The sequence below is a fragment of the Poecilia mexicana genome, unplaced genomic scaffold (genome assembly GCF_051168715.1).
Source record: "Poecilia mexicana isolate PSO_F unplaced genomic scaffold, ASM5116871v1 scaffold_3, whole genome shotgun sequence".
Lineage (NCBI taxonomy): Eukaryota > Metazoa > Chordata > Actinopteri > Cyprinodontiformes > Poeciliidae > Poecilia > Poecilia mexicana.
The window spans coordinates 36,269,544-36,297,081 of NW_028263372.1; the positions used below are offsets into that span (position 1 = coordinate 36,269,544).

Here is a 27,538-nt window from a genome sequence, read left to right on the forward strand (position 1 = left end):
CGCTGGGGTCTGGCGGCTCCGCTCACCTCTCTGAGGTCCCGCTGCAGCCTGGTGTTCATGTCTTCAGACTTTATGACGTCCTTCCTAGCTGTGTCCAGGTCCTCCTCCAGCTCATTGATGCGTGACGCCATGGCGACCATGCGCTCCTTCATCTGGCCCAGATCAGCCGTCTGACGGTCCACCACCTCCTGCAGCTCACCGACCTTCCCGAACCCGGACTCTTCTTCCTGACTCAACGAGCCGTCCGAGGACCGCTGTGAGGTCATCAGTGACACAATCAGGAAAAACATTTATCAAACATGCAGTATGATAAATCTTAATACAACCAAAACAAACATGCTAGCCGAGTGCTAGCAGGAGAAATGACTAAATGGTCTGTAGTTAAAGACAAAAGAGAAATCCTCCAACTCCAGTTTTGTTTCCATTTCGTGAAAAAGGAAGTTGCTCTCAGTGTCTTCAGAGGTTTTTGTGTCATTTCCTTCAGTGGTTCTTGGTGCAGCGCCCCCACAGGCCAGGAGGGGAACAGGTTGGTTTGACTCAGAGCAGAGAAAGAACCACAGCAGCTGGAAACAAAGGCTGCAGTTTTTGTCCCCCATCAAACCAAGTTAATCGGACTATAAGTGGGGAAAACATCTAAATCATCCATCACAGAAGCTCTCGCTACCATCTTGGAAATCTTCTCGTCTCCATCTACTCCACCTCTTTCTGCACCACCCGTTTCAACGATTCTCTCCAATGTTAATTTCCCTCATGTGCTAATTTTAATCATTTTTGAGGTTGACCAAACCCTCTACAGTCACTATGTTATAATGAGAAGCACAAAGTCTCTAAGTGTGGGATGTCCAGCCACATTCAAGCAGCACAATCTGATTTACTGTGTTTCTGTTTGATGTGTTCAGATCATTGTTCGCTGGCAGACGGCTTTAAACTCCCTCATGATTTATTCTTCCTCTTCCTGGTCGCTTCTGTTAAACTGCATAATTAAACTTGTAGAGTTGGTTGAGCATTTAGTTGAGTAACCAAGTCGACCCCATGTGTGTCTGATGAATCCCAGCCACACTGAAGTCTGGATGCTTTAATGTTTAAGTGCTTTAAACTAGTGGTGGAACTTGGTAAAAACTTTTAACCAAGTTAATTGCAGGGTCTGGATTTAATCACAATTGAAAACTACATGATGACAAATGATTGAAACAATAGACATATGAGCTCAACAACAAAGATGTTTATAGTTTTAATGTGTTCTTCAGCCTTCAGTCAGTAACAGCGTCTGAAGAAGCGGAGCACTGATTGTGTGAAGCAAACAAAGCCACGGTGGGTTTCCTCACCTTGCCGTTGGTGCTGGGTGTGTTTTCAGACGTGTGGTTGACTTCGCTGGTTCCGTCTGCCAGGCCTCGTTTCTGGCCGCTCTGTTCCCTGAGGTAAGCAAGCTGCACAACCACAACATGCAGTCAGGTGATCAGCACATGCAGATTTGCATTTAACAATTCTGATTTATTTATTTAAGGATTAGGCAACCCCTAATTTTTCAAATTATGAGGAAAACAAAGCAGAAATGTGCTAAACATGTGAACAGATACATGAAAGGACAGCATAGCAGGTTAAAACAGGGTTATATGTTAAAATAAACTGTGATGTTACTACTTTGAATAGTCAGGAATGGTTGTCCAGGTTTCCTGAAAGACTTTCCAAAGCTCTTTTTGACGACTTAAAGAAGTGATTTTATTAGCAGTTTTACTGAAAGATCAGATCCACGTCTGCTTCCTGCTTAACAGCCCAAATTCAAAAAGAGCCAAACTTCAGGTTATATCCCAGATCTGAACAGAACTTCATTGCACACTTTTCTATGGCTAAACTCACAGCAGGCAGGCAGATGTGACCCAAAGCCACTTTTCTGAAACCCATATCTGACTTTTTCACAACAATTGCAGTATCTTCATCCACAAAACATGATTTGAGCCACTTCCATGTGGAACTGAATTGTATCAGATAGTTTTCAAACATAAACAGAGCATCGCGGCGGCCATCTTTGCTGCTGTAAGCAGAGCGTTACTGGGGGACGGCTGTGTTCTTCTTCTGAGCATGCAGGTCACTTTGCAGTTGGAAACCATTCACACAGATGTCTGATTGTGGCTGCATTTCATTAGTAGAAAATCAAACGCAGCCTAACTGGGTCTGTTTTTACACCATGTCACCATCAAGCTGACAAAGATGCTAAACAATCGTAAACTACATGTTGACAAATTCAGCAACATTTCCAAATGTTGCTGAATGTTGGGGATTTAAAATCCAAATGGACTCACCGTTATAATTCGCTGAATTTTGAAAATATCTGCCAACCCAAACCAAAGTAAACCCAAACCATTATAAACCTAATGAAAGCAATTCTGGTTCACTGGAATGAATATCTAGAAAGAGAGAGTGTGTGTGTGTGTGTGTGTGTATGTGTGTGTGTGTAGGTGTGTGTGTGTGTGTGTGCGTGTGTGTGTGTGTGTGTGTGTGCGTGTATGTGTGCGTGTGTGTGTGTGTGTGTGTGTGTGTGTGTGTGTGTGTGTGTGTGTGTGTGCGCGCGTGTGTGTGCTTGTGTGTGTGTGTGTATGTGTGTGTGTGTGTGTGCGTTGAATCGAAGGAACAAAAGATGACTCCAGCTTGAAGTGCACACAGGAAATCTAGGACAAATGTCTGACATCCTCTGGGCGTTTGGTCAACATCATCCAGCTGAACCTTCCTGCTCTTCCAAACGCTGCTCTGCTTCGGCCAACACTGAAACTCAACTCTGAGACGATCAAAGCTCAAAGGAGAACTAAATAATAGTTTAGCATTTATATCATTTAGTGAAACATTTCCACAAAACATTACATGGATGCATTTCTCTACTCTAAAAACAAAAAAGCTTGTTTCTAGCATTTTTGTCTATTAATGCCAAAGCGGGATGTCCGCTGCCATCCTGGGTTTATGCCCTGCACTGTGCCTCCGTCAGCTGATAAAACGATGCTGCTGTTTGGTTGTTTATTAGTGGAAATGGAAGAAACACCAAAAGACTTTATGTTAATAACTGATATCCAACCAGTGTGAACCTGAGCCGACGGCTGGATGCTCAGAATCGAGTGAAAACTCTTCAGATTTGGATTCTGATGGTCAGGACCGTCATGGCCAACAAAAAGACGAGTTTACAGCAGAGTTAGGAATACTGAGAAGCAGTATTCATTTGTAATAAACAATTTGAGTATCTAGTGCATTAATATGATTTCTATTCTGATAATTATGTGCAGCATATATCTGAGTCTGTGCTCACTTCAGAGAAGCTCCTCACAGTTTCATTTTCTCCTCTCTGGCGTCCGTCTTTCCCCTGAAGTTGGCTTAAAGTTACTTTTCAGTTCTCCTTTAATCTCTCCAGAAGCATTTTACATTTTATTTTTCTACCTCAAAGTCACAATAACATTTTATACCTCAACACAATCATGTTTGGCCCTCATAAACGAAGGACACGTCTCCAAACTTGTTAAAGATTTTCAGAAGGTTTTCATGTTTGCTTACTTCTTTGTGTGAGATGGCGAGTTGCTCCTCCAATGCACTGCATCGCTCTAAAGCAACACGAAGTCTCTCTCTCACCTTAAAACACAACAACAGTTCATGTCTAACTAGTCAGCAGGAAGTCCTGCTGAAGTTTCACTCTGCAGGATGTTCGTTGTACCTTCTCATCAAGGGCTTTGTGGTGTTCAAAAAGTGACTTTAGAGCTTTGAGGACCTCCACCTCACTGGAGACGCCAGCAGGAGACTGAGCCTGCCTCTTCACCACAGTCATCCTCAGACTGCGCTCATGACGCGACACCAGGCACTCCAGGTGCTCCAGCAGCAGCTGCAGAGAGAGAACACGCTAGCGTTAGCATCCGCTATGCAGGAACCACGTGTGCATCAGCAGAACTGCTGCATGTTGTGAGATTTGTTGTCTGTAGTGGGAAATTTGTGATGATTAAGCAGCTTTCCACATGGGTGGGTTTGGACAATGCTTTGGATTATAAGACAGAAGCTGATTGGTGGAGCGCTGTTATGACAACCATCTCCAGTCCAAACAGAAACAGACAGGAATTTGCCAGGTATGTTCACTCACCCGGGTGTTGTTTCTCTCTGCCTTCAGCTCTGCGATCTCCTCCTCCTTCTCCAGGAGCTGCTCCCGGTAGATGTTCACCTCCTTCGTCAGAGCAGCAAACTCCTGCAACGTGAACACAGTCTGCTGAATGCATGACAAGAAACACAATTATTCACTTTAAAAACCTAAAATCTAAATCAGATGTGTTCTGGCCTGCATGCAGATGTTTACACACAACCAGTTTCTATTCGGATGCTCTCCTCTCATCAACTTATTAGTTCCTAATTGGTGTGTTTTTTCCAGCTGTGTGGTGTGCAGACATCACACAGTAAGCCACAGAAGATAATTGCACATTCCTGTGTCTTCATAAAGTGACTGACAGTCATGCTTACATGATGAGCAATGAAGCTTCACACAACAATCTGAGTAAAAACCAGAAGTTATCTGATGGACTCTCAGAGGCCTGATTCTCTACATCCAATTCTGCAGCTCTCAAGTTTACATTACTCACATATTTCTCAACATAAACGCATCTGGACACACATGCAGTGATCTTGGTGGTGGTGCTTTTAGAGATTACGTGCATGGCTGGGCGACTAAAGGATGAGCCGTGCTGATTTTCTTTGCCCTGCGGCGAAGGAACGGTGAGTGGCGAGGCCTTCTTGTTCTGATACTGACAGTAGCAGGAGGGGGGCTGATCTTTTCTTTCACTGCTACAGAGATTCTCCCTCTCCTCCTGTCCAGCCTCTGAGCTCTTCCAGCAAACTGTCTGCAGCACTGAAGGACTGGGAGGAGCGATGCTATTGGTCAGAAGGAGAGACATGGTCTCTCTGCTGGCCAGTGGGAGGCTGTGAGTTGAAGGCCCAGGGGTAATTACAGAGCTGCTCACTTCCTACATTCCTGCAGAGTGGAAGTGAAGTTCGGTAGAAGAGTATCTGTTCTTAGGATAAAGTCACAAAGTGGGGCTGAAACATCTGAGAACAACTGAAGTGACTCGTGTTGATTTCAGGATTTCAGTCGAGAACAGAAAACTCAGCCCAGACATAAAGAGTAGGATCCACACAAACAGATTCAGAAACAAGCTGGTTGTTGGTCATTCCAGAATATTTAACAGTTTATTTAATGACCATCGATGCTGTAGATTTAAACAGCTGGGACTAGATCGCCGCTCAAGCTGGTGCTTCTTATTCTGCGGCTGCTTGGCAGAGGCTCACGTTTTGGGTCCAAACTAATACTTTCTCATCCTGTGAAATGGATCAGCCGCCTTGTTCTCACCATCATCAACACAAGCTTTCTTTGGGTCTCTATTGTTGGAGTTAATGATTGTTCTGTTCACACATTAAAGAGAAACAAAACTGAATCCCATATTTCCTCTAAAGACTGAGTCCAGAATCTGATCCGGTTGGAGGATAAACACTGTGAGCCATTTCTCTCGCTGGCGTTAGCCTAGCACGTTTGTTTTGGTTGCGTTTACCCAGAATGCCGTGCGTCCACCTCCTGCTTTTCCTGTCTCCAGTCCACTTGGCGTTCACATATGCATTCAAATCGAACCAGAGTTCACTTCAACCGAACCCAGACTGAGGTTTGGAGGAGCAGACTTTGCCGTTTTGTTCACATCAGTTTGATCACGTGTTCACACCTCCCCAAACGAACCAGAGCCCAGAACAAACCGACTGGAGTTGGATTAAAGCGACTAAACATCGCTGGTGTGAGTGAAGTTGAATTTCGCCACTATGGAGCAATAAAGGTTATTTCTGTTTTCATTTCTGTTCATAGCAGTCGTCATGATTACAACATTCCAAGGAATTAATTTAGTTTCTCCTTCATAAGCTTTGTCTGAACATGAAAAATCAGAACAGCAGAGAAAACAAGTTATAAGTGAAATTATCAACCAGGCGAGTCGACACAAAATGGAAATACACTAAAATAATCCTTTAATCCTGTTGTATTTTGCAGACATGTTGCCTTATCAGGCAAATTTTACTTTAACCGTAAGACCTAGTGGTGACTGAGTGACGGCGACTCGGTACATTCTGGGCAGGTTTCAGGGGAACCTCCAGAACCAGAACCTTGTCTCAGCCTGATAACAGCAGCCAGTGACTGTAGATCAGTAACAGTCTGGTTAGAAGGAGCGAGCTGCTCTATAAGCTGTAAGACCGAGGAATGGATTAAAGGGAGGGGAGCTACAGGGATATGTGTGCCAACCTGTTAAAGGAACAGTACAACACGGCAGAGGAACAATCCTTTCCAGGGAAAACCCAACTCTGACCTGCAGCACCACACTTTCAGACTTCACCCAACACGATTCCTGCAGAGGCGGGGGTCTAAACAAGCTGAGCATGATGCATAATGCAAATGACTGCATGCATGATGAAACAAAGGCCTTCTGGCATCAATCATTAATGACGAGTGATATCTGCCATCGGTCCAACGTCTACAGACACCAGCTGATCTGCAAGCATTCGTCCGTCTGAGCGTTGGGTCTGTGGAGAACTAAAGGAGCCGTCAGCTGACTGTTCAGAGGTGAGTTCAGAAGCAACAGGCTTCCTGCCTCCTGCATCGTGACTTTAGCCGTTCTTAAAAGCTTAAAGCGTGCGCTGAAACGTGACACGGTGCAGACAGCATCTGTTCCCCTGTCAGGGCGAAGACCCACCTCCAGAAACGGGTCAGCGACAAAAAACTGGTTAACCAACCATCCGAACAATTAAAACTACAGTCCTCTGGGTTGATGCTCAGTAAAATCCAACACTTAATGAGCTCTTTTTATGAGGTAAAATCAATAAATTAGAAGTGAATTTAAAAAAATCCTTTTGATAGTTCTTTGGATGTTGTATTAGTTTATTGTGAAGCACCTTGTTGTCTCTAAAAGATAGATGAAGTTATTATTCCTTAAATCCTGGGTCTCTGTTTGAAGATATGCTAAAAAATGCCAAAATTAATTTAATAGATCTAAGAAACAACAAGGTTTGTTGGATAGTTCTGGTTTGAAAATAAAGGTAAGACTCCAGAGGTCTAAAAATCATCAATCATGTTTCCAAGTGACAGTAAATTAAGATGGCAAAAAGTGTTCAAATTGTTTTTAATGATCATTTCAGCCCGTCTGTGACATGAATATCTCTTTGTAATATTCAGCTGTAATCCAGAACCTTGAGCAAACCACAGAATCACATCTGGCCGTTTCTGGACCAACATTTATGCACAAAAGAGGAAGAATGGAAGTTTTAGGGAGCCATTAGTTGAAACTTGCAGATACGAGTTTGTTATTTCTGAAGACTTTGTATTTCACCACGTTTTCATTCATTTTAGTTCATATTGGGTCAGCTGATTCCTCTGAAATATGACCGATTATAAACCCTGATCAGAACAAAATGACCAAAACTTAGAGACATGCTGGGGAAAAACTGCAATGAGTAGAAACTAACTTTGACCTCAAATGAATGTTTGTTTCAGTTCAAGTAGAATTTTAGCTCCAAGCCTTCAGTTCCCTGCAGCTGATTTAGCTTAAATAGAAACCGACAGATTTAGTTTCTCACATCCTATTCTGGATTATCAGATTTGCATAAACTGAAGAGGCTCTGAAAAGGTCACCAACCAAAACACATGTGGCTGGAGCAGAAATAAAAGCACAACTAGAATAATTAAAGTTACTGTTTGGTATAGTTTAACTCTATTTTTAACCAACAACATTATTGGCAGAAAAAAGGCTGTGGTGCACAAAGGTTATACGCTCTGTAGTACGTGTCATTACATCACTGTGCGTCTGTCTTTGTTTACACAGCAGCTGAGTCACACAAGCAGAAAAAAAGGCCTTTGTGAAGCTGCAACTGGTCCCAAACAGAGACGGTTCAGAGATCAGTGCTTGTCCTGATAAATAGCAAGATGGCTGCTCAAACAACAAAAACCAGAGGGTTCGACTTTCACTCAACCGTTTAGAGGCTCTCATGTATCTGAAAAAGAAGAACGGGTCAAAAGAGTTTGGTTCAAATCTGACAGGAAACAATAATTTGGCTTTTCTGATCCAGCAGAGATCAGCGTTTTTCTCTCAGGTGTTCGGATTGAGCTTCTTTTGAAGTTTCTAACATTTGGTTAAAGGACAACACACTGTGACTTTCATGTTCCAGTGGAACAAGCCGGCCTTTGTCTCCATATCACCACTGGGCCACTCTCCATTCATGCCTTTGTGTCACAGCAGACATCTCAAGTCAGAGAGGGGAGAAAATACCAAAAAACAAACAGCCAAGCATCGGTTTTATTAAAATTATGTAACGACTCCAATGACTTTTCACCAGTTACAAGAAGTCTCTTTCACTTCCTGTTCTGACTGGGAGTAAAAGCTTCTCACCCTGGAAAACAAGTTTTAAATGTGCGGAAAACAGAAACTAATCAGGCTTTTCTGATTTCAGATTTCCTTCGAGGTCCAACCTGCAGATTCTGAATCTGGTGGTTCTGGTTGTATTTCTAGGGGCTGAAACAGATTTTTTTAAACTCCTGTGGTTCTTAGCCAAGAAAATGCGAATCAGGCATGATTCCATTGACTGGTTTGGAGTGAATCAACCAAAGTGTAATTCCGTCATGTGGCTGTAATAAACAAGAAGGAGAGGTTGCAAACTAGTAAAAATCACAAATCTCAGAAAGATTGAGGGAAACTTTCCAGAGTTTCATGCCTCTGGCAAGGCACAGATGTGTCTCCATCTCCTCTTTAACGCATTAAATCTTTTTAAGAAAAGCCAGAAACCACTTAAGTGCAAATTGAGGACATTTTCTACTTTTTCTGATTAAACACATCAAAACATGCATAAAAAAAATATTAATGGAAAAACGGTTACTGAATCTCTGGTGTCTGTCGCCTCTTTAAAGCTCTTTCCGCTCCACTTGACTGCATGAGAAGTGCTTTATAACGACTGGTTGATTGAAGACAATAGAAGCTGGAACCAGCAGTGTGGCATTAGTGTAAATACATGTAAAAACGTAACAACCTGCAATAAACAAACACTAGAAATCATCTGTTTCTGAGACCCTGCAGGAGCTGCTGACGTGTGACCGAGTCAGGCTGGAATGTCTCTGCATTCCAGTCACAGGGTCCGCACCAAGAGGGAGGGAACCGGAGAGAAACCTGGACCTCCCTCCACCTACAGCCCTGCATGGCACCGAATGCATCAACATGTCAGAGTCTCTACATCAGCTCCAACCTGTCCCTCCTCCACAACAAACCCTTAAACTTTACAACCAACATGTATTATTTAAGTGCTCTTATGAGTTAAAAGTCTGGATGCCATAAAGTCTATTTTGGATGAACTGAATGGAAAGAGAAAAGCTACTGGATTATCAGAAACCCACAGGGAGATTATCAGGACGAACATTTGAAAAGTAGGAAGAAATCAACGTTTCATCAGATATGTTGAACACAGCTCCAATTTGTTTTAAACCAAGTGTTTGTTGTGCTATTTGAAGCATGTGAATGTTCTGAGGCGTGGTAACATGAGGAGGAGATTAAGGAACCTGAACTTGGCCTGTAAAGCAGATATAAAGACTCTGTTTTCTGTCAAGTTTTATTAGTTTCTCTCCAATAACATCAGAGTTTCAGATTTAACATGAAAGACAAAGAAAGCTCTGCAAGCTGAGAAAAACAGAGGAAAAACTGTTTTAATAAAGTTTTATAAGACATCAAAGTCCAATAAAAACTGAATTGTAGTAGCATAAATGAACTATACTATTATTACTATTGTTTTGATAAGGGTAATAGTTTGAGTATTCTCATCCCACCTGCCACATTAAAGCAGACTTGAACTAGATCTATAGAAGCAGCTCAATAAAACCTTAACATGCAAATCAAAGTGTCTCCAATAACTTTATTCAGCTTTTCACTCTAAATAAATTCCTAATTCATCATCAATGGTTGGAAAAATCTGTCCACAGTTCAGCAGATTTAAAATGTATTTCTGTTTCCACCCAGTTCATGAAGCTTGTTGACCCATTCATCTCCATTAGGCTTTAGGATGTTTTCCCTCCTGACAGTCCAGTGGACTCGGTTCTAGCTGCATCATCTGCTCCATCTCCAGCTGCTGTGGTTTTCTTTCTCTCTGCTCTGAGTCAAACTAACCAAACCCTTTCAGCAACTTGTTCCCCTCCTGGCCTGCGGGGGCGCTGCAGCAAGAACCACTGAAGGAAACAAGAAAACTTCAGAAGACACCAACACAGTTCCTTCTTCACCAAATGGAAACTAAAATGGAGGCGTCAGATTTTAGTGTTTGGAGGATTTCTCTTTAGTCTTTGGCCCATTTCTCTAGGTTAGCGCGTTAGCTTTGGTTGTATTTACCCAGAATGCTTTGCGCTGCAATCCACTTCCTTCTCTTGGCTAATCTCCTGTCTGCTTGGTGTTCACATGTGCATTCAAATTGAACCAGAGTTCACTTCAACTGAACCCAGAGTTCAATTAGCTTTCACACCTCCCCAAACGGACCGGACTTTCAAGACAAACGGATTGGAGCTGGATTAAGGTGGACTAAACAGGGATGGTGGGACTGCAGCCTTAATTTTCCATCCTTTCCTACAGATCCACAGAGGTCCCTCCTGTCTGCAGAGGAATACTTTCTATTCACAGCTGGGACAGCTACCGGTCTGTCTCTTCCATGTCTTGTTTAGTCAAACATGAACCAAGAAAAGCCTCACCTGGATGGTAACTCTGCTCTAATGGAGAAACGCTCAGCCAGAAGTGCAACAGTAACGGATGAACAGACTTTCTGTTGTGTTCTCCTCTGCATAATTTAAAGGAGGAAACCTGAACCCTTCATTATGAATATAAAACCCTGCATGAGAAAAACATGAGTAATTCATCTAACAAAGACCACAGAACAGACGGACGAAGGCCGGGTCACAAGTTCTGCAACACTTTATACAAACAGATGAAACAGAAGCAACGCCATCACTAATTTATAACAAGAGGGTCATTAATTTCAATTAACTTTCATTTCATGCAAAATGGTGCTAAAAAAAGCACCATGTTCAACAGTTTCCTTTGACTGAACCTTCATTAATTTTTACATTTTAGGACCAGATTTGAGTTTAATTCAGTCGATCTTCTCCACGAGGCGTCAGTCACAAACTTTTCATCCACTTTGACTTCCTGATGATTTTTTTGGTTTAAATTAAGTCCAGTGCTGGGTTGCACGATAAATCCCAAAGTTATCATTGGAGGATTCATGTATTCATTAATAATTTCACAAGGAACTACTAAAACATAATGGAGTTAATGAATCCAGACTGCCTATGCTAGAAATGCATCCAGTGCAGTTTTGGGACTTTAACGCATTAAGTCTGATTAATTAATTATATTTTCTTTTTACATATAAAGGTCCAAAGGAAACCTTTATATTTGTGGGTTTCTAGTACAGAAATATTCCCTCAATGTCAAAAAAATCACTTTCACAACTCTGGTGTTTCCCTTAAATAAAAATGTAATTAAAGTCACACTTGAATGTTTATTCATGCGATAAGTCATTACAAAACACGCTGCACCATCATCCTGCTACTACTTCCTGTTGTCATCTTCTTCATGGTTTCTGCCAGTGGCAGCATCCATTTATTGCCTGAAGTGACTGATTCGTTAAACCAATTTAAAATAAGAAAACACCTCATCCTAGCGGCAACCACAATCAGAAAAACAAGTTGCTGTTTCCATCAAGCAAATTTACTTTCAAAATGTTAAAATGCCCAGGTATATGGCCAATGGAAACGTAGCTGGAGACTAAAGCTTTAAACATTATAAACATCAATCTGTCAGGATCAAACGCCCCGCCGTGGTGTCCAGATATTAATGTCGGATCAACATTTATGCTGCTGTAACGTCTCCACCCACCTGTGGTAAAGCGGTGTTGAGCTGCCTCTGCAGGGAGTCCCGTTCATGGCTGACTTCATGGAGCTTGCTCTGAGTCAGGCCCAGATTCTCCTGAGTCTCTCTCAGCGTGTCCAGGAGCCGGTCCCGCTCCTCCAGCATGGACACCATCAACGACTCAAAGTGACCCTCGGAGTCGGACTGCAGCGGTGACCCGGAGCCTCTGCGGCCGCCGCCGTTCCCGCCGCCCGGCCCTTCGGTCTCGCTGATGGTGGGCATCACCTCACACATCATCTGCACAGCAGCAGGGAAAGAATGAGGTGGGGAGCAGCAGACATCAATAAAATGAACAGCTTTCTCATATTTAAATAAACCATTTTAGTTTTTCAGTAGTGAGAAGAACAGACATTCATACTCTTTGAAACATAAAGGACCAGCCTTTTTTCCGATTGTTATAGAAAACCCGGCTTTCACATCTTATGTTCTAAATATGGGCCTTTCTGTACAGTCTCAAGCTTTAATCTTTGAGCTTCAATCCTTTAACTTCCTGCTTGAACACCTGAATTCTGATATCCTTTTTGCACAAAGGATATTATTTTGAGTATTGAGTGCAAAGTACTTTAAGTATAATTATTGCCCTCAAAGTTGTGGAATAACTGCACAACTTAGAGTCAGTTGTGTAATAATTTTAGCCTATTAACTCCGTATGTTTACCGTCTGCTCCATTTACCTGTCAATTTCTTTTTGACACAAATAAAAATTCCTCCTAAGGGACAAAGGATCATTCTACACAAAAACAAATTGTTTTAAGACTTGGATCTGATGGATTGAAAACCTATTTTTTAAAGTCTAAACGAGGATCTGGGCTTTGCCAAAGTATTCAGCAGTAGTCCTGAACAGCTTCTGTCATTCTGGATCACATTTTCTTTAGTGATCAGCAGCAGCAGACAAAGCTGCACTGGTTTGTTTTGTTGCTTCCCTATTAAGTAACAGACTGGGCCGTCAACTGATAAACATCTTCCTGTGTTGACTCGGACCGTTGCAGACCGAGCGGGATCCTCTGATCCGAAATCAAACGAAAGGCTTCTTGACAGGAGAACTCAGACGAGCAGCTTAAATCATCTCTGACACAAAGACATTCAGAGGATTACGCTGCATCGCCTCAAACATCAGAATCAGAGAACGGCTTTTCATATTTACCACCAACATTCAGCAAACTGAAAAGACTTCCTGACAAACTGCTTCGTCTCTGCTTTGTCTCTGGGCCTTCAGTAATAATGCAGTCATCTAAAAACTAACAGGTTACTAGGACTTTCTCCTCTCACATCCGCCACACTGCCAAAAGTAAAACTTTCCTATTCTAGTGAAGCAGAAAAACTAGTTCACACATCTGTCACTTTAAGGCAGGACTATCCGTGTTCTTTACCATCAGAAAGTCCAGAAAAATGTGCATAAAGCCCTGAGCTGTAAAACGCTCAGGGCTCCTTGTTCTCCTGTGGATCCAGCTCCCAGTTTACTGGATCCAGCTCCCAGTTTACTGGAACCAGCTCCCAGTTTACTGGAACCAGCTCCCAGTTTACTGGAACCAGCTCCCAGTTTACTGGATCCAGCTCCCAGTTTACTGGAACCAGCTCCCAGTTTACTGGAACCAGCTCCCAGTTTAGCCAGTCTACTTTGCAGACCAGAATTAAAAGTTTCCTCGTTGATGAAGCTGATAGGCTTAGATTATGCTGAGCTATCTCTGTAGCTACAAACTGACCGTTTCTCCTCATGCTGCTTCTTTCCATTACCTGCTGTGTTTGCCACCATTTACTTTCTGGTTTCTCTCAGTTTTTTCACCTTGTATGAGTTTTTATTTGGCATCAAGTTTCAGTTTAGAGTTGGTATTTTTCTGCAGGGATTCTAGACAATATCTATTGCTATTATTAACTATGTACTGCTGCCAGTTTACTCACTACTTTTTCTTGCTTCTGTATTTTGTGTCTGCTGTGTCTTCTCAACCTCCCAGTCAGATGCAGTTTACTGATTACATTCTCAGATCCAAGAAACGACTTCTGAGACCAACAGAATTTGTCTGATTGGTATGTTGATTGATTTAATCACCTGATTGATTTAATCACCTGATACAGAATCAACAAATTTAAGGTGAGGGTTTAGAGACTAAAGGCACATTTTCCTGAACATCAACACAGTTAAATACATTATCAAAGTTAATATTTTCCTAAAAGAAGTGAGGTTAAAATAATTACAGAAAGGATTAACCATAAAGATCAAACTAAAGTGCCACAAATGAAACAATGTTCTTCAGGGTTATCTGACGGTTCAATAACCTGAAGAACAGATTAAAAACAATAAATATCTGTTCTTGTTGAGCTAATATGCTAATTTATTCAATAATTCAGCAGTAAAAAAATGTTTTTGAATTGAAAATGTTGCTTATTTTGTTGATATTTTAATTGTGATTAATTAATTACAGATCCTGCAATTAACTCGATTAAACATTTTAATTAAGCCCCACCAGCACTATTTACTTATTTATAACCAAAGAGTAAAGAAGGCTGAGTTCACCCTGGTTTTGAAGCTTTGTTTATGTTCTAGTTCAAGTCCTGTTTCTGCAGATTTGAGATAAGATAGTGACTAAGTTCAAAACCACAGCAGAGATGATTTGATCACCAAAGTTTAGAGGTCGGATACAATCCGTCATTCCAACAACGCGTTGACTAAAAAGAAGAAAGAGAAAGTCAGATCATCTAGATCTTCAAATAAACTGTACCAAAGCAAAATATTTTATCTAAGCTGCAAATATTCAAGCCGACATTCAACGCCAACGTTGAGCAAAGAACTGAGATCAGCGAATTAAAGAAGCCTGGAGTTCATTTAAAAGATGCTGCCAGCGGGTTTACCTCCTGTACACACCGAGCCGGCACAAACCGGACGGTCATGTGAGCTGGATCTAACATACCTACATGAGCAGCGGCAGCAAACCCAGTCGGCTGAGGGAATCTAAAACAACCCTGATCGGTCAACCAAAAACTCCCTCCTGGAAGTGTTTGTCTTTGACACACACCAATTAACCAGACAAAACTGACCGTGTCAGCACTAATTAATTGAAATCAGGAATTGCATGCTTCCAATAATAAATGCTGTTTGTGGTGGACTGAGCCAAACTTAACCTAATTTACTGGAAGCAAAAACCCTGAACCAACGCTTCATATTGAGGTCAAGCCACTCAGGATCAGCAGCGGGGGGGGAGGGTCGCTAAGCATCAATGGGAGGTAGCGACAGATGGTGAGCAACTCTGTAAAGACACGCTGTACGTCAAAAACTAAAGGTAACAAATCAAGATTTGGATAAAAGACGATACAACATTTATAAAACTTTTAACCAATTACTTTATAGAGAATTGTTTTAAGGCTCGGAGTATAAAGGATTCAGTGTAAAATAAGAAAGGTGGAGTTGACGTTCTGCCTTTTGTAAGCGTTCAGGCTTTTTCCTGGATGGTTTTTTCTTTAACAATTCTTCTTAAATTTGCTGAAAACCCTCTGATCGATAGAGGTAACCGTTTTGAACATGAAGGAATCATAAAATGATCCTCATTTACTCATCAAACCACATTTACTGCTTCTACCAACAACTACAGCTCAATGCTGCAGATTTTCTAATGACATTCTTGACATTTTAGTCCCGAACATTCACATAATTGGGTTTCCTCTGTATTACGAAACATAACCAACACAGAACAGAAGCTGTCCTCTGGTTCAGCAGCTCCTTTATGGATGACTGTACCGTGTACCGTGGTTCACACTGCAAAATAGGTGTTTATAATCAATAAATGGCAAAGAGTTTTTATGACTAGCATAATCCTGTCTTTAGTGATTCCTGCACTATAGTTGACACAACAACAATAACTCTGCAGTGAGCTGCCATCTTGCTTATGCAAGGGGTTTCCTCACAGTTTTACTTTTATCCGACATTGTTTAACATCTGGACAAAGTCGGTGTGTAATCTAGATCAGATTATCCTAGAATAAATACATGTTTGAGTTCAGAGTTTACCACTTCCAAAAGAAAAGGGAATTTAAATGTTTGGTTTTGAACCAAACAAGCTTCAAGAACCTCAAGTCCAGCTTGAAACCCAAAAGTAAAAAGATCTAGAGGCCAAAATAAAAACAAACAAAATCTTTAATAACTTAAAAATTCACATGTTGGACAAATGGTCGAAATGTGATTTGATAATCTACATTTAAGTGCATCATTTCTAACATGCAGACTTTTATCTGCATTTTAGATAAGTCTCCATTTCATCGGAGGTCCCAACCCCTAAGTCAGTCATTATTAGACTTTATTTAATTCAAAGTTATGTCTTCAAATACACATTAAAATGAATCCAACATGTATCAAATTGATAAAATGAGGCATAAACTAAATATTGCAGTCAAAAATGCAGACATTCACCGAGAAAAAAATCTGTTACACTAAAAGTTCTGTAACTTCTTCAAAATAATACTTTGTTTATATGTTTTAAATAAAGAATCTGCATATTAATTGTATTGAAAGCCCAGTAATAAAGCATGTTTAAGCCTAGTTTATTGTGAGACACTATCATTTTTTTACTATTAGTTGAGGGGCCTCTCCATCAGTCTGGGTGGCCCAGGCTAAAAAACATTAATGAAATAAGGACTGTATGTGCTTTTCCACATTTAATTTTCATTCTTCTTTACTCTAGAGTAGAAAAGTAATGAAAAGCCCATTGTTTTTTAAAACACCAAGTAGTTGTTAGTTTTGACAAAGCCATTAAACAGGAAAGAAAATGTTGATTTTTTCAATCTGAAAATCACTGATCAGACCCAATCAAGGAAAAATCGGCCAATTCTGATAATCTACAGGAACTGACTGGTCTCTACTTCTGTTCATCTTTTCTTAAAGCTGAAATCTGCATCCTTGGAAGTAAAACATGAAGTGACAGCTGCATCGTCAACTCTGGACATTTTTGTTAAAACCTTTGGAGAAAAGGGATAATGGAGCATCCAAAGCCCAGTTCAGCACCATCCAACTCCAGTTACACATAGCTCACCTTTGCAGTTTGACGTCAATCCAAACTCCTTTGTAATCCACGTTTTGGAGATAAACTAAATCCAACTCTATGGAACAGTCTTCAACAATATCCAGAGTTATTCGGGAATTCTTAATTCCGCCCAGGGGTTGGGATTAAGGCTGTGGAAGAGTCCTTTAGAAGAGGAAAAAGTTAAAATTTCCTTAAGGCCTCAGACCCACACAGAGTGAGAGGGGGGCAGTATTCCAACTTTGGCCGGCTAACTCCGTGTTAGCACGCTAGCTTCCCGAGTGAGCTGGTGATTCGATGATTGCATTCCTGGATTTGGAAGTAAAGTGTCGATCTTTGCACATCAAAAACACACAAGCACCCTAAAATATAAAGTTATTCTAATCGAAAATAGCATTTCATAACTGACAGATACACCGTGATCCAGTCAGGTGACGTGGAAACTGTTGCTGAGCGGCTAGCTAATTTGAAACAGAAATCTTTGGCTTGGAGTCAGTTTAAATCGACAGCTACTAGCCTGCTAGGTAGCTAAGGCTCACTACTTTTAATTTATGAACAAACACGTAAAACTCGGTTTCGTATAAAAGTACGCAACATTGTAAAACATATACTATAAAATCTATTTCAAAGTGTTTAAAATGATGAAATCCTGAAACAGGTCTCCAAAGCTGCCGAAATGAGGAAAGTATCCAGCAGCGTTAGCACCTCGGCTAACGTTAGCTTCCCGTCGATGCGGCTGCGGAGCGGCGTCACCACATCACGGCGCAGCTCCGCTTCCACTCGGAAACTTCCAGCCAACACCGGCCCGTTAGCGACGGTTTTCTCCGTTCCGACAAACCCAACTTTAATCCACTCCCTTCACGGGGGTTTCGCTTAGTGTTTCCGACCGAAATAAAAAAGGTCCGTTGGTCCGGTCCTGTGTTTTAGCCGTCGCCACTGCCTGGCAGCTTCGGCAGTCCGTGAGAAGTAGGAGCCTGGCAGTCTGCGGGAGGAGAGCGCTTCTTCCCCCGCGGTGGGCTGCCTGGAAACTGGAGGAAAAGGAAGAGCAGCAGCACTTTCAGTTCCCGTGAGCGCTCAGGTAACGACCACACACATTCAACCTGAGATTTTCCCTGGAAAATGTTATTTATTGTGTTAATATGCTGGTGCTTCTCAGGAATTTTATCACCCAAAAGTTATTTACCTTTTCAGTTTTTCAAAATAACTGCAATGCAGAAGTGGGAACTCAAAAAATATACTCAAGTAAGAATACTTCAATATATTTTACCCAAGTGAAAGTAAAAAAAAAAAAACATCCAAGGAATTAACCAAGAAATAGGAGAAAAAAGTTTTTGTTAAAAAAAAAGTATGTGACTCAAATCTGGAACAAACTTCCAGAAAACTCCAAAACAGCTGAAACACTGAGTTCCTTTAAATTTAGAGTAAAAACTCACCTGTTTATAATAAATAAATATTATTATTATTATTATTATTATTATTATTATTATTATTATTATTATTATTATTATTATTATTATTATCTGTTTGTAGCTGCTTTTGAACCATAATGAATAAAATGTTTTCCAACATATTTGATGTGTGTTGATGATTTTGACGATGCCACTCATCAAAATGTAATATTTGTTTCTGGTTTCTCAAATGTTGACTCTGTGGTGTCTTTTATGAATGTATTTTATGTTTCTAGTTGTAAAGCATAAAAACGTTGCATCATAAACTGCCTTGTTGCTGAAATGTGATATAGAGATAAATTTGATTGACTGAAGTACATCTATAATTTAATTCTTAAAAATTACCTCATCCCGTGGACCAAAATGAAAGTAATTCATATAAATACCTATCAAATAAAAATTAAATTTTTTTTTAAAACAGGCAAAAGAAACATTTTTCCAATTTCTTTTTTCAATACATATGAAACATTATTAAAAACTTTTTAAATAAAGTTAAAGTGGTGAATTTTTGGTTAAAACAAAAATAGTTCTTCATTCAGTGAAGTTTCTCACAGTGGGTAGAGGAGTCTGAAATTTTACTAAAGTAAGAGTAACAATACTTCTAAAAAATATTAGTCACGTAAAAGTAGCAAATACAGCATAGTGAAAAAGGTTATTTCAAGTAAATGTATCTGAGTAAATGTTTAGCAAATGGATGTTTTGCATTGTTGACACAGAATGTAAAAAAGGATTTTGGGTCACTTTCTTTTAAAATGCTTACTGTATTTAATCAAGTTTAATGAATTAAATAAAAGCTGATTGATAAATAAAAGCAGCAAAGTCAGCTTTCCAGTATAAATCTATTCTGCTTATTATATCAGCTTGGTTATAAAAAGACAAATACTTTGTGTTTCACTTCAAATTTGCCATTTTAACATAATTATGTCATTAATAATTTTAATTTGATTACAACTATTAATTATTAAATCTCCATCTGCAGCAACAACTTTTACTGGATGGGCCAAATTTCTGTCATTCTTGAAGTGGGGGACGTGTTTCACAGGAGCAACAAATCACTTAGTTTTCTTTTTGTTTCTTCCTTTGTAAAATAGGAAGAAAAAACATATAATAATAAAACAACTCCAACACTTCTAGGTTTTGTCTTGGTTTTTGAAATCTTTGTTTAAAACAAACAAAACTGCTAAATCCAGGACAATCATGGAAGAAAACCTGCTAGAGAAAACAATCCTACTCATAGAGAATGGCCTAGTCAAAGTCCAGACCTAAATCCAATTAAGAAGTTTTTTTGTCCTTATTTGAACCTGATGAGACTCTTCAAGGTGAACTTTGAGAATGTGTTTACATCATTTTGTCCCTTGTTTACAGGAAGAATGAAAATCTGTGTTTTGAAAATAAATGGAAAACTTTAAATAAAAATTGGATGTGTCAACTTTTTCTGGATAGCACCTAAAAACACTTTTATGTGAATTCATGTCATTTGACTAAAACCAATTTAACTTCTTCAAATTGAACCGCATCCACCTTTGTCTCGTTAATTAACTTAAAAATAACTTGGACGATGAGCTTACATCTTATTCAGGTCTAAGTGGGTGAGGTCAGTAAAACTGTCGTTAAACATTCATTTATAAATTATAATTCAAAGCAGTTTATGCATAATTGTTTTTGAGAAACATTCAGAATTCATAAAACACAAATGAAGCGGTTCTGAAAATCTTAAACAGAGGTTTGGCTCCATCTAGTGGTCACATTGCCTTTCTATTCATGTAAAAATTATCTCTGAAATTATGTTAACCCGAAGTGAAATATACATAATTATATACAAATACTCAATTTCCATGTTGAATTATTACTATATTGCTTAAGTAATATTAATGTATGAATATTTTATTTGATTTTATTTAAAAGTTTTTGAAGATATAATTATTGTGGGAAGCTGGGCAACAATGAGATGAAGATATCTATCTATCTATCTATCTATCTATCTATCTATCTATCTATCTATCTATCTATCTATCTATCTATCTATCTATCTATCTATCTATCTATCTATCTATCTATCTATCTATCTATCTATACACACACATATATATATATATATATATATATATATATATATATATATATATATGTGTGTGTGTATAGATAGATATATAGTATAATTGAAAATACAAAATGTTACTTTAAACATACTGAGATAAATGAGGAAGATAGAAATAAAAACAATCACATTTGTTTGATGTAAGTTTCAAAGCTGGAAGTGATTAAATGTGAAATATTTCATTCATATTTTCCCTGTATGACCAGAATGTGACAAAAATATTTCTGAATATAAATCTCTTTGAATAAATGGCTAACAGAACTTGAGATGGACATTCCCTCTGTCTCCTCTCTCTTATTTTTTAAAATGTCGCATTAATAAAGACTGAAAGGCAAAATGCTGTCACTGATTTTCCAAATCATGAAGTTCCTAAAACATGAAAGGAATGTAAGGCTGGATGCTTGATGTTCATTGGTCTGTGTTGTTGCTGGGGATTAGGATTGGGGAAGGGGGTTGTGTGTAAATTGCCTCATTTATGTGGCGGTGCTGCATCTCTGCAGAAACTCTCATAATTACAGTAACATCCTTGTGCAGGATCTCCTCCAAATCAATAACAATGTTGTGACTTTTTTAACTCTAGCTTCTTTGCTTCTTCCCTACATGAATGGCAGGGCGGTGCTAAAAAGTCTGGCTGTAACACGAGATTCTGTATTTCACACGTTAGTAGCTTCTGAAGGAAACACAGCAAAAACAATGAAATCAGTATTTTATTAAGACTGTGAGAAAAAAAGATGATAAAATCAAAAGCCTTTCCAAAAAGGACCTTTTTATAGAATAAAAGCTTAAGGGACATTTTTTTTATTTCAATTTAACAGAAGCAAATATTTCATTAAAATGGGAGAGAAAAAATCAAAGGTTTTTGAGTAGCTGTCTGAATCATAATTAGATATTTAAAAGACTTAATTAATATTTCAGAAACATCAGAATCCCACGTTCAGATTATCCAAGCAGCTTGGCTGATGCTGCAGTTCTAGCTCTCCTGTGCAAGCAGAGGTTGGTATTTGACCCTGGAGGTTTTGGTTTTGTAGATGATGACGCCGCAGACCATCCCAACAGCAGCAAGGAGACATCCAGCCACAAACACCAGGTTCAGGTTCAGGTTGACAGCTGCAGACGAGAGGAACACGGTGCTGATGGAGTCCTGTCCACATTTTATCTGCTGCTCATAAACCTCATCATACCATCTCCTCACCTGAGCCTCCTCTGGGGTCCGCTTCACGCTTCAGACGCAAAGGACCCTGGGAAACGAAGTGCTTTCCGCTCTCGACCACAGCCTCTCTCCTTCTGCGGCTGAAGCTGCTGGACCTTGTGGAGTTGCTGCATCCCAGTGAGCACCGGGTGTTGGGGTTTCCTGCTTCACACATCATGACTGTGCAGCTGATGTACACCTGAACTCAAAAAAAACACAGCCGCTAAAAGAAAGGACTCCCTCTGGTGGACAAAAAGCAGAGCTGCAGTCCAGCAACTTCAGAGCTCTGCTGCACTTTGCATCAAAGAGCCAATAAACCTAACCTTTGTGTTTTTTATATTTATGCTGAAGCAAGTATTCCAACAAATTTTCCTTTGTTCTTTGACCTTTTTTGTTCACAATTAGAAACAGTTGTACCGTCATCAACACCAACTGGTCAACATCATATTTAATATCAGCTCCTTGTATCTAAACAGATAAGAGATTTTACAGAAGACCTGACTTGAAACTCTGTGTTTGGCTTTGACAATGACATGTGAAGTGATGCATATGGAGAAGCAGCTGCACTTCCTCACCTGATCATGCAGGCCGATAAATCTGAAGGCCTCCATGCTGAACTGGAACTGTCTATCGTTGGAAGGTGTGTATGTCTGCACAGTCGGGTCAACCCCACACCTGCACAGACAACAACAAACAAGTCACAGCGCTACTGAATCAAACACTTATAGAAAACTCTTTGCTGTGTTGGATATTTGGCACTTTTGGACCTTGGTCAAATACGGTTGTGGAAATGAATTGTTTTGACTGAAATTTGCCTTCGCCAATATCAATGTGCAATTATAAGCACCTATCACTAATGACGGTGAGGCATTAACATCATGCATGTGTTGGCCAGATGGAAAGCCTCGCCTCACCCGTTCTCAATGATGGAGTAGGTTGGATGGTAGTTGGGGTTGTCATACGGTGCAGCTCTGCAGGACTCCACAAACATCTCGGTGTTGTTGACAGAGGAGCTGGCGTCCAGCTGCATGTAGATCCTGTTTCCGATGTCAAACTCCAGCGGGTATGAGTTTGGGTCATACTTGGCTTCAAACTGGTCATTCTGGTAGAACTCAAACTGGTATGTGAAGGTGCCGAAGCCTTTCTCCCACACCGTGACGTTCTTTCTGTGTGCTGAGAAGCTCAGAGTCACATTCCCCCGTTTGGGGTACTGGCAGTAGAACCGGGCCTCCACCAGGTGCTTCCTGGTGATCAGCTCGTTTGGGTTGTCTTCCTTTGAGGTGATCTCATTCTTGAAAATGAGGTAGTCGTCGTCTTCCTGCAGAGGGAGTGGTCTGTGTTAAAACAGGGGACTGACTGGAGGTAATGAGAGTGATGCATCAAACCGCTCTCACCTCGATCTGAGTCCCACATTCGTTGAGGGGAACGATGGCGACGATGTGAGAGCTGTTGGAGTGCCTGTCCAGGCTGCAGATGGTGTTGCTGGGGTCACTGAGGCGAAGTTGATCCTCCTGGAGTCCAAACAAGGAAGCTTTGTCAACCTCAACCTTCATTGTGGATTCGGTGCAGGTCACTGTGGCTTCAACTGGAACAAACATAGACGTCAAATGATTAGTTGGGTATAAACCCAATGACAATTAAAGAAGAAAAACTAAACATCTAAACAGATGACTGTTCTTCAGAAATAGTATCATCAACTGCAGCAACATTTATATGAAGAGCTTCATTCTCCCCCCATAAACCTTTAAATTTGGACTCACTTTGCTCCTTCCTGATTTCCACCAGAACACACCTCATCTGAGACTGATAGACGGAGGACCTGGACAGGCATCAGGAAACAAGGCCTTAGGAAACACTGATTCTATACAACTTAATGAAAACCTATTTTCTCATTTCATATAAAGAACAGTAAGTATATTTCTATCCAAGGTAATTCAACATGCTTTACGGGAAAACGAAACGACAGAAAACATCGGAAGACTAAATAAAAACTCTTGAAAAAATATCAACTTTTAACGTATTTTGCAACATATTTTTTTTCATAAAGGTGAGAGTAGGATGGTGTTTGATGTTTTTAAGTGAGCTAAGAGCTCATCATGCTTCCATGGTCCCTGCATAAAATAAGTCCTGGTCTCACCCGCTCACCGACTCCACAGCAAAGCAGATTGGGTAATGCTCCCCCAGGTCGTCCAGGCCGGGTGTCCACCTCAAAACAAACTCGTTATTCGTGTCTTTGTGTTTGGTGATGTTTGCTGGTCCACTAACGACAAGACTTTGGATGCTGGATGAATAACAAAGCAGAGGTCCTTGTATAATGTTTGTTTCCTTGTTGACTTCAGTAAACTCTGCTAACTTACGCTGAGTGTGTGGCCTGAGCTCTGACTCTGATCTCCACCTCTTTGTTGACCTCGGCCATGATGCGTTCTCCCTCTGCAGGTGTTGGAGCCACAAGCTGAGGCAGGTAGAGTCCCTCCTGGCATGATGGAACAGCAGGGTCCACTGGAAGACAAAATCAGGATTAAACTACAAGGATCCAAACAGGCATGTGTAAGACGTTGGTGTATCCTCCATTAAATGTTAAGGTGATTTAATCAAAGGTACCCTGGAGACATGAGTCAAGACTGCAGTGTAGGTGTTAGAAAGCTCAAACATGAGGCCACCTCCTCTGTTTATTTTGGTTTTTAATGATTAACATAGATGACCTCCTTCAGTCCTGTCCTGCTGGTCTAACAAACCAAACTGGCAGCGATGGAGAGAGCGGAGGCTCAAACTGGCAACCCTCAGGTTACAGGATGCACTCTGACCACCAAACGTTTCATCAACTCTACTTGGACTGTCCTCGGTGGGATGAGACTAAAACAAAGAATAAGTCAATGGGATGCTACCTTTTGTTCACTGTTGAATGAGAGATTTGATGCCTAAAGTCTCCAAAGGGAACCTTGTTAGGATGCAAGGAATCATAAAGTCTCTGAAATACCAGCATTTATAAAAATCTGATAGATCTTCATTGGGTCTATTTGCTTTACTACAACCAAAACCAATGGAGATCTGGATCATTAACTCAGCCTGTTTACAGTCAGTTCAGTCTAAACACTTATGTAACCCGTATTTAGTCAGAAGACTTCTTTAAAGCCCTGGGTCACAGCTTCCTTCCTCCTCCGTCTCCACTGTGGCTGCGGCTCTGTGCTCTGATCGGCGTCTTCCAAACTAATTCATGCATTTCTTCTAATCTGCATTGCAAACTCGATTACATGGAGAGTCTGTTGTCATCTTGTAGCAGAATTGTTTCATGTCTAAAATAATTGTGCGTTTCCTCACTGAAGCATTGGCTTTAGCAGAATTTCACAGAAACTTTACGTGGAATTGCAAATGGTGAGATCAAATTACAGACTTTTGATAGTGTACTTTGAAATGATTAGATATTTCATAAAACCATGAAAACATTACGACTTACCAAGAAATGCAAACTGCAGTGGTAATTTGCTGAGAGGAGAGCCAGAGGTGGGGTATCCAGGATGCGTTGGGGTCATCCACCACCAAGGGCTGGTTGCTGGGGCTGCGGTTGTGGTAGTCGGCCACCACCCCCACCAGGGAGTGGGTGTGAGTGGACTTGTGGGTGGACTTGTTGGACTTGTTGGATTTGCAGACAGAGGGTACTTGCGAGTGCTCGAGCCATCAGAGTAGAACAGATCAATGGTGTTTCGGGGGTGGTCTTCTACCACCAACTCAAGCCCAAATATGTAGGTGTTGGCGGTGGTGTACTGGTAGCGCAACGTGCAAGAATCCTGACAAAGACAAGCCCCCTTTATGGAATACAGATGATCACCTGTACCTTTATGAATCAGTAATAGAAAATCAATCAACCAACCGGATCTAGGTGGAAGCCTGAGGGGAGGAAGCATCTGTCACACTCTACTCCAGGGAGATTCCCGTATCGGCACACGACTCTGTCACCGTCAGCATCAGAGGCAGCCAGCTTGTACGTTCTTGGGCAGTTCTGAGGAATTCTTCACGGGATACAAACACAGGTTTTTGGAATATTCTGCAAAGCAGTCCCGTATACCAGTTTGGACAGATGTAAACAACCAGACGATTACCTGACGAAGGGGAGAACAGCAATATCTGGAGATCTGTTTGGTTCTCCTGTGTCTGATCTTGTTCCCAAATCCACAAGGGACTCCAGCTTCCAGTCACTGACTGAGTTACGAGTCGTGATCCAGCAGCAGCTGGACGCCCTGATGTTCATGGAAGAGAGGAAAACAGACAAAGTCATTTAGACTTAGCCAGTAAAGCATTTTGTAGCTTCTTTTAATGTCTCCATTCTAAAATAACTCAGTCAGTCAGTATGGTGGCTCTGGTTGCCCTACTGTGTCAAGGCAAATGTGTGCTCTACAACAGGGAAACAATGGATATACCTCATGGCTTAAATCTAACAGTACGACAGATTCACCTGTTTCAGGCAGTAAAACGGACTGAAGCTGGGAAAATAATTTACAGAAATAAATGCTGCTCACCTGAGCAGAAATGGTTTGTCACTCGGGACTCTCCACGTTTCAACGGTTTCTGTTTGACACCACTGGGATTCGTAGGATGGTGTGTTGGTGCTGGAGTCGATGTTAATGAGCTTTCTGCTGGTTGCAGACCCACAGTTGCCAGTATAACAGCTCCAGTAGTGGTAGTATGCACAGGTATCATAAGTATCTTTGCCTCGGAGAGAAATCTGGGGAAAAAATGAATTATTGAACCGTTTCAGGTGCCTGGGAGAGAAAAAAGATTAATTTTACGTAAAACTGAGCTCTGACTATGAACCAGGAATCATACCCCAAATTATTATTCAACAATGATATCAGATCAAGCTCATTTAACTGCAAGTTATTGCTGCTTGGATGCTGATCCTGAGACCTGATAATGGATGGATGGAGAGATGATGAAGGATGAAGAGCCAAGTTAGAAAGTAGAAATGTTTTGTTTTAAATGTTTTTCAAATTTCCTTTGCTTGTTAAATCATCTGAAAAGCCAATTTAAAGATCTCTAAATGCATCATTGTCCAAAGTCTAGATTATAAAACAAATTATGCTAAGTAACTGTGGTACAGTAATCTATGGAGAACATGATAATAGTCGTCATCACCTGATAGGACCCGTCAGGGTTTCGTCCTTTGTAGGCGTAGTTCATGGTTCCTCCCCAGTGATGAGCCGCCGACACCAGGGAGGTGAGCAGCAGCAGCTGAAGAAGGAGCAGCACTGCAGAGGCCATGATGACGTTCTCCAGCGATGAAGCTCACCTCCACCTGCAGGATCTTATATAGACCTGTCCCACCTGGGAGGAGACGGCCAGACTGAGGGGAGCGGTGAGGGCCGCTCCAGATCCATTCAACAAGACGGAGATTAAGACAGATTTTCATAAATGATGCTTAAACTTCAGCAGAGATTATGTTTTTTCCAAAGGGTCACAAATCCTGACAAAACAGGAACTTTTAAGCTATTGTTTTGTAAATACATAAATGTATAATTCTTATTTAAAGTTTTACATTTCTTCTGAATTAGCTTTTAGTGCTATTAAAGCTTTATTTTGATTCTCTAACATGAAAATGTCTTAAATTACTTCTATTCTTTCACTTATGGATTTATTGATATAAACTGAGGGAAAGTGCATAATGTTTGTTTCACTGTTAATCTTTGATTTGCTTTTATGCAACGGTGTCAGTTTACGAGTATTCAGAAACAATACGGTTTTGTTTCTTCAAAGACCTCGAATTCTTCATGTCTCTAATCATAAAACATGACCTTGTTTAAAGGAGGTGCGGGTACTGTTCTCTTTTTAT

At 40.6% G+C, this 27,538-nt stretch overlaps 2 protein-coding genes across 11 annotated transcripts in view; both read right to left on the reverse strand.

Moving 5' to 3' along the window:
• ppfia1 (PTPRF interacting protein alpha 1) overlaps positions 1 to 18,384 on the reverse strand; it is a 43,306-nt gene extending 24,922 nt beyond the window's left edge. For 6 of the 10 annotated variants that reach the window (XM_088004524.1, XM_088004525.1, XM_088004526.1 and 3 more), the window contains exons 1-7: positions 16,992 to 18,384; positions 11,943 to 12,212; positions 4,109 to 4,210; positions 3,692 to 3,856; positions 3,535 to 3,609; positions 1,326 to 1,427; positions 27 to 254 (exon numbers count right to left, since the gene is read on the reverse strand). In XM_088004524.1, the coding sequence (XP_087860650.1) occupies positions 27 to 254; positions 1,326 to 1,427; positions 3,535 to 3,609; positions 3,692 to 3,856; positions 4,109 to 4,210; positions 11,943 to 12,212 (942 nt within the window). In that variant the 5' untranslated portion in view covers positions 16,992 to 18,384. The remainder of the gene's footprint in view (positions 1 to 26; positions 255 to 1,325; positions 1,428 to 3,534; positions 3,610 to 3,691; positions 3,857 to 4,108; positions 4,211 to 11,942; positions 12,213 to 16,991) is intronic. The other 4 variants (XM_088004529.1, XM_088004528.1, XM_088004527.1 and 1 more) reach the window with 2 other exon arrangements.
• A 2,832-nt stretch (positions 18,385 to 21,216) lies between these two features.
• LOC106932976 (uncharacterized) lies at positions 21,217 to 26,998 on the reverse strand. The gene is made up of 13 exons (XM_015011964.2): positions 26,845 to 26,998; positions 26,229 to 26,434; positions 25,812 to 25,949; positions 25,583 to 25,721; positions 25,169 to 25,499; positions 24,072 to 24,213; positions 23,852 to 23,995; positions 23,475 to 23,533; positions 23,109 to 23,299; positions 22,629 to 23,032; positions 22,290 to 22,389; positions 21,718 to 21,913; positions 21,217 to 21,632 (listed from the first exon to the last, which is right to left on the reverse strand). Exons 1-13 carry the CDS (start codon positions 26,968 to 26,970, stop codon positions 21,496 to 21,498), a joined length of 2,313 nt encoding a protein of 770 aa, XP_014867450.2. The 5' UTR covers positions 26,971 to 26,998; the 3' UTR covers positions 21,217 to 21,495.
• Positions 26,999 to 27,538: the final 540 nt, after the last annotated feature.

Coding starts and splice junctions, on each gene's coding strand:
- LOC106932976 (XM_015011964.2), bottom strand. CDS start 26,970: ATGGCCTCTGCAGTGCTGCTCCTTCTTCAGCTGCTGCTGCTCACCTCC. Junction 25,722..25,811: donor GCTGTTCTCCCCTTCGTCAG/GTAATCGTCTGG, acceptor TATCCCGTGAAG/AATTCCTCAGAACTGCCCAA. Junction 21,633..21,717: donor GGACCCCAGAGGAGGCTCAG/GTGAGGAGATGG, acceptor TCTCGTCTGCAG/CTGTCAACCTGAACCTGAAC.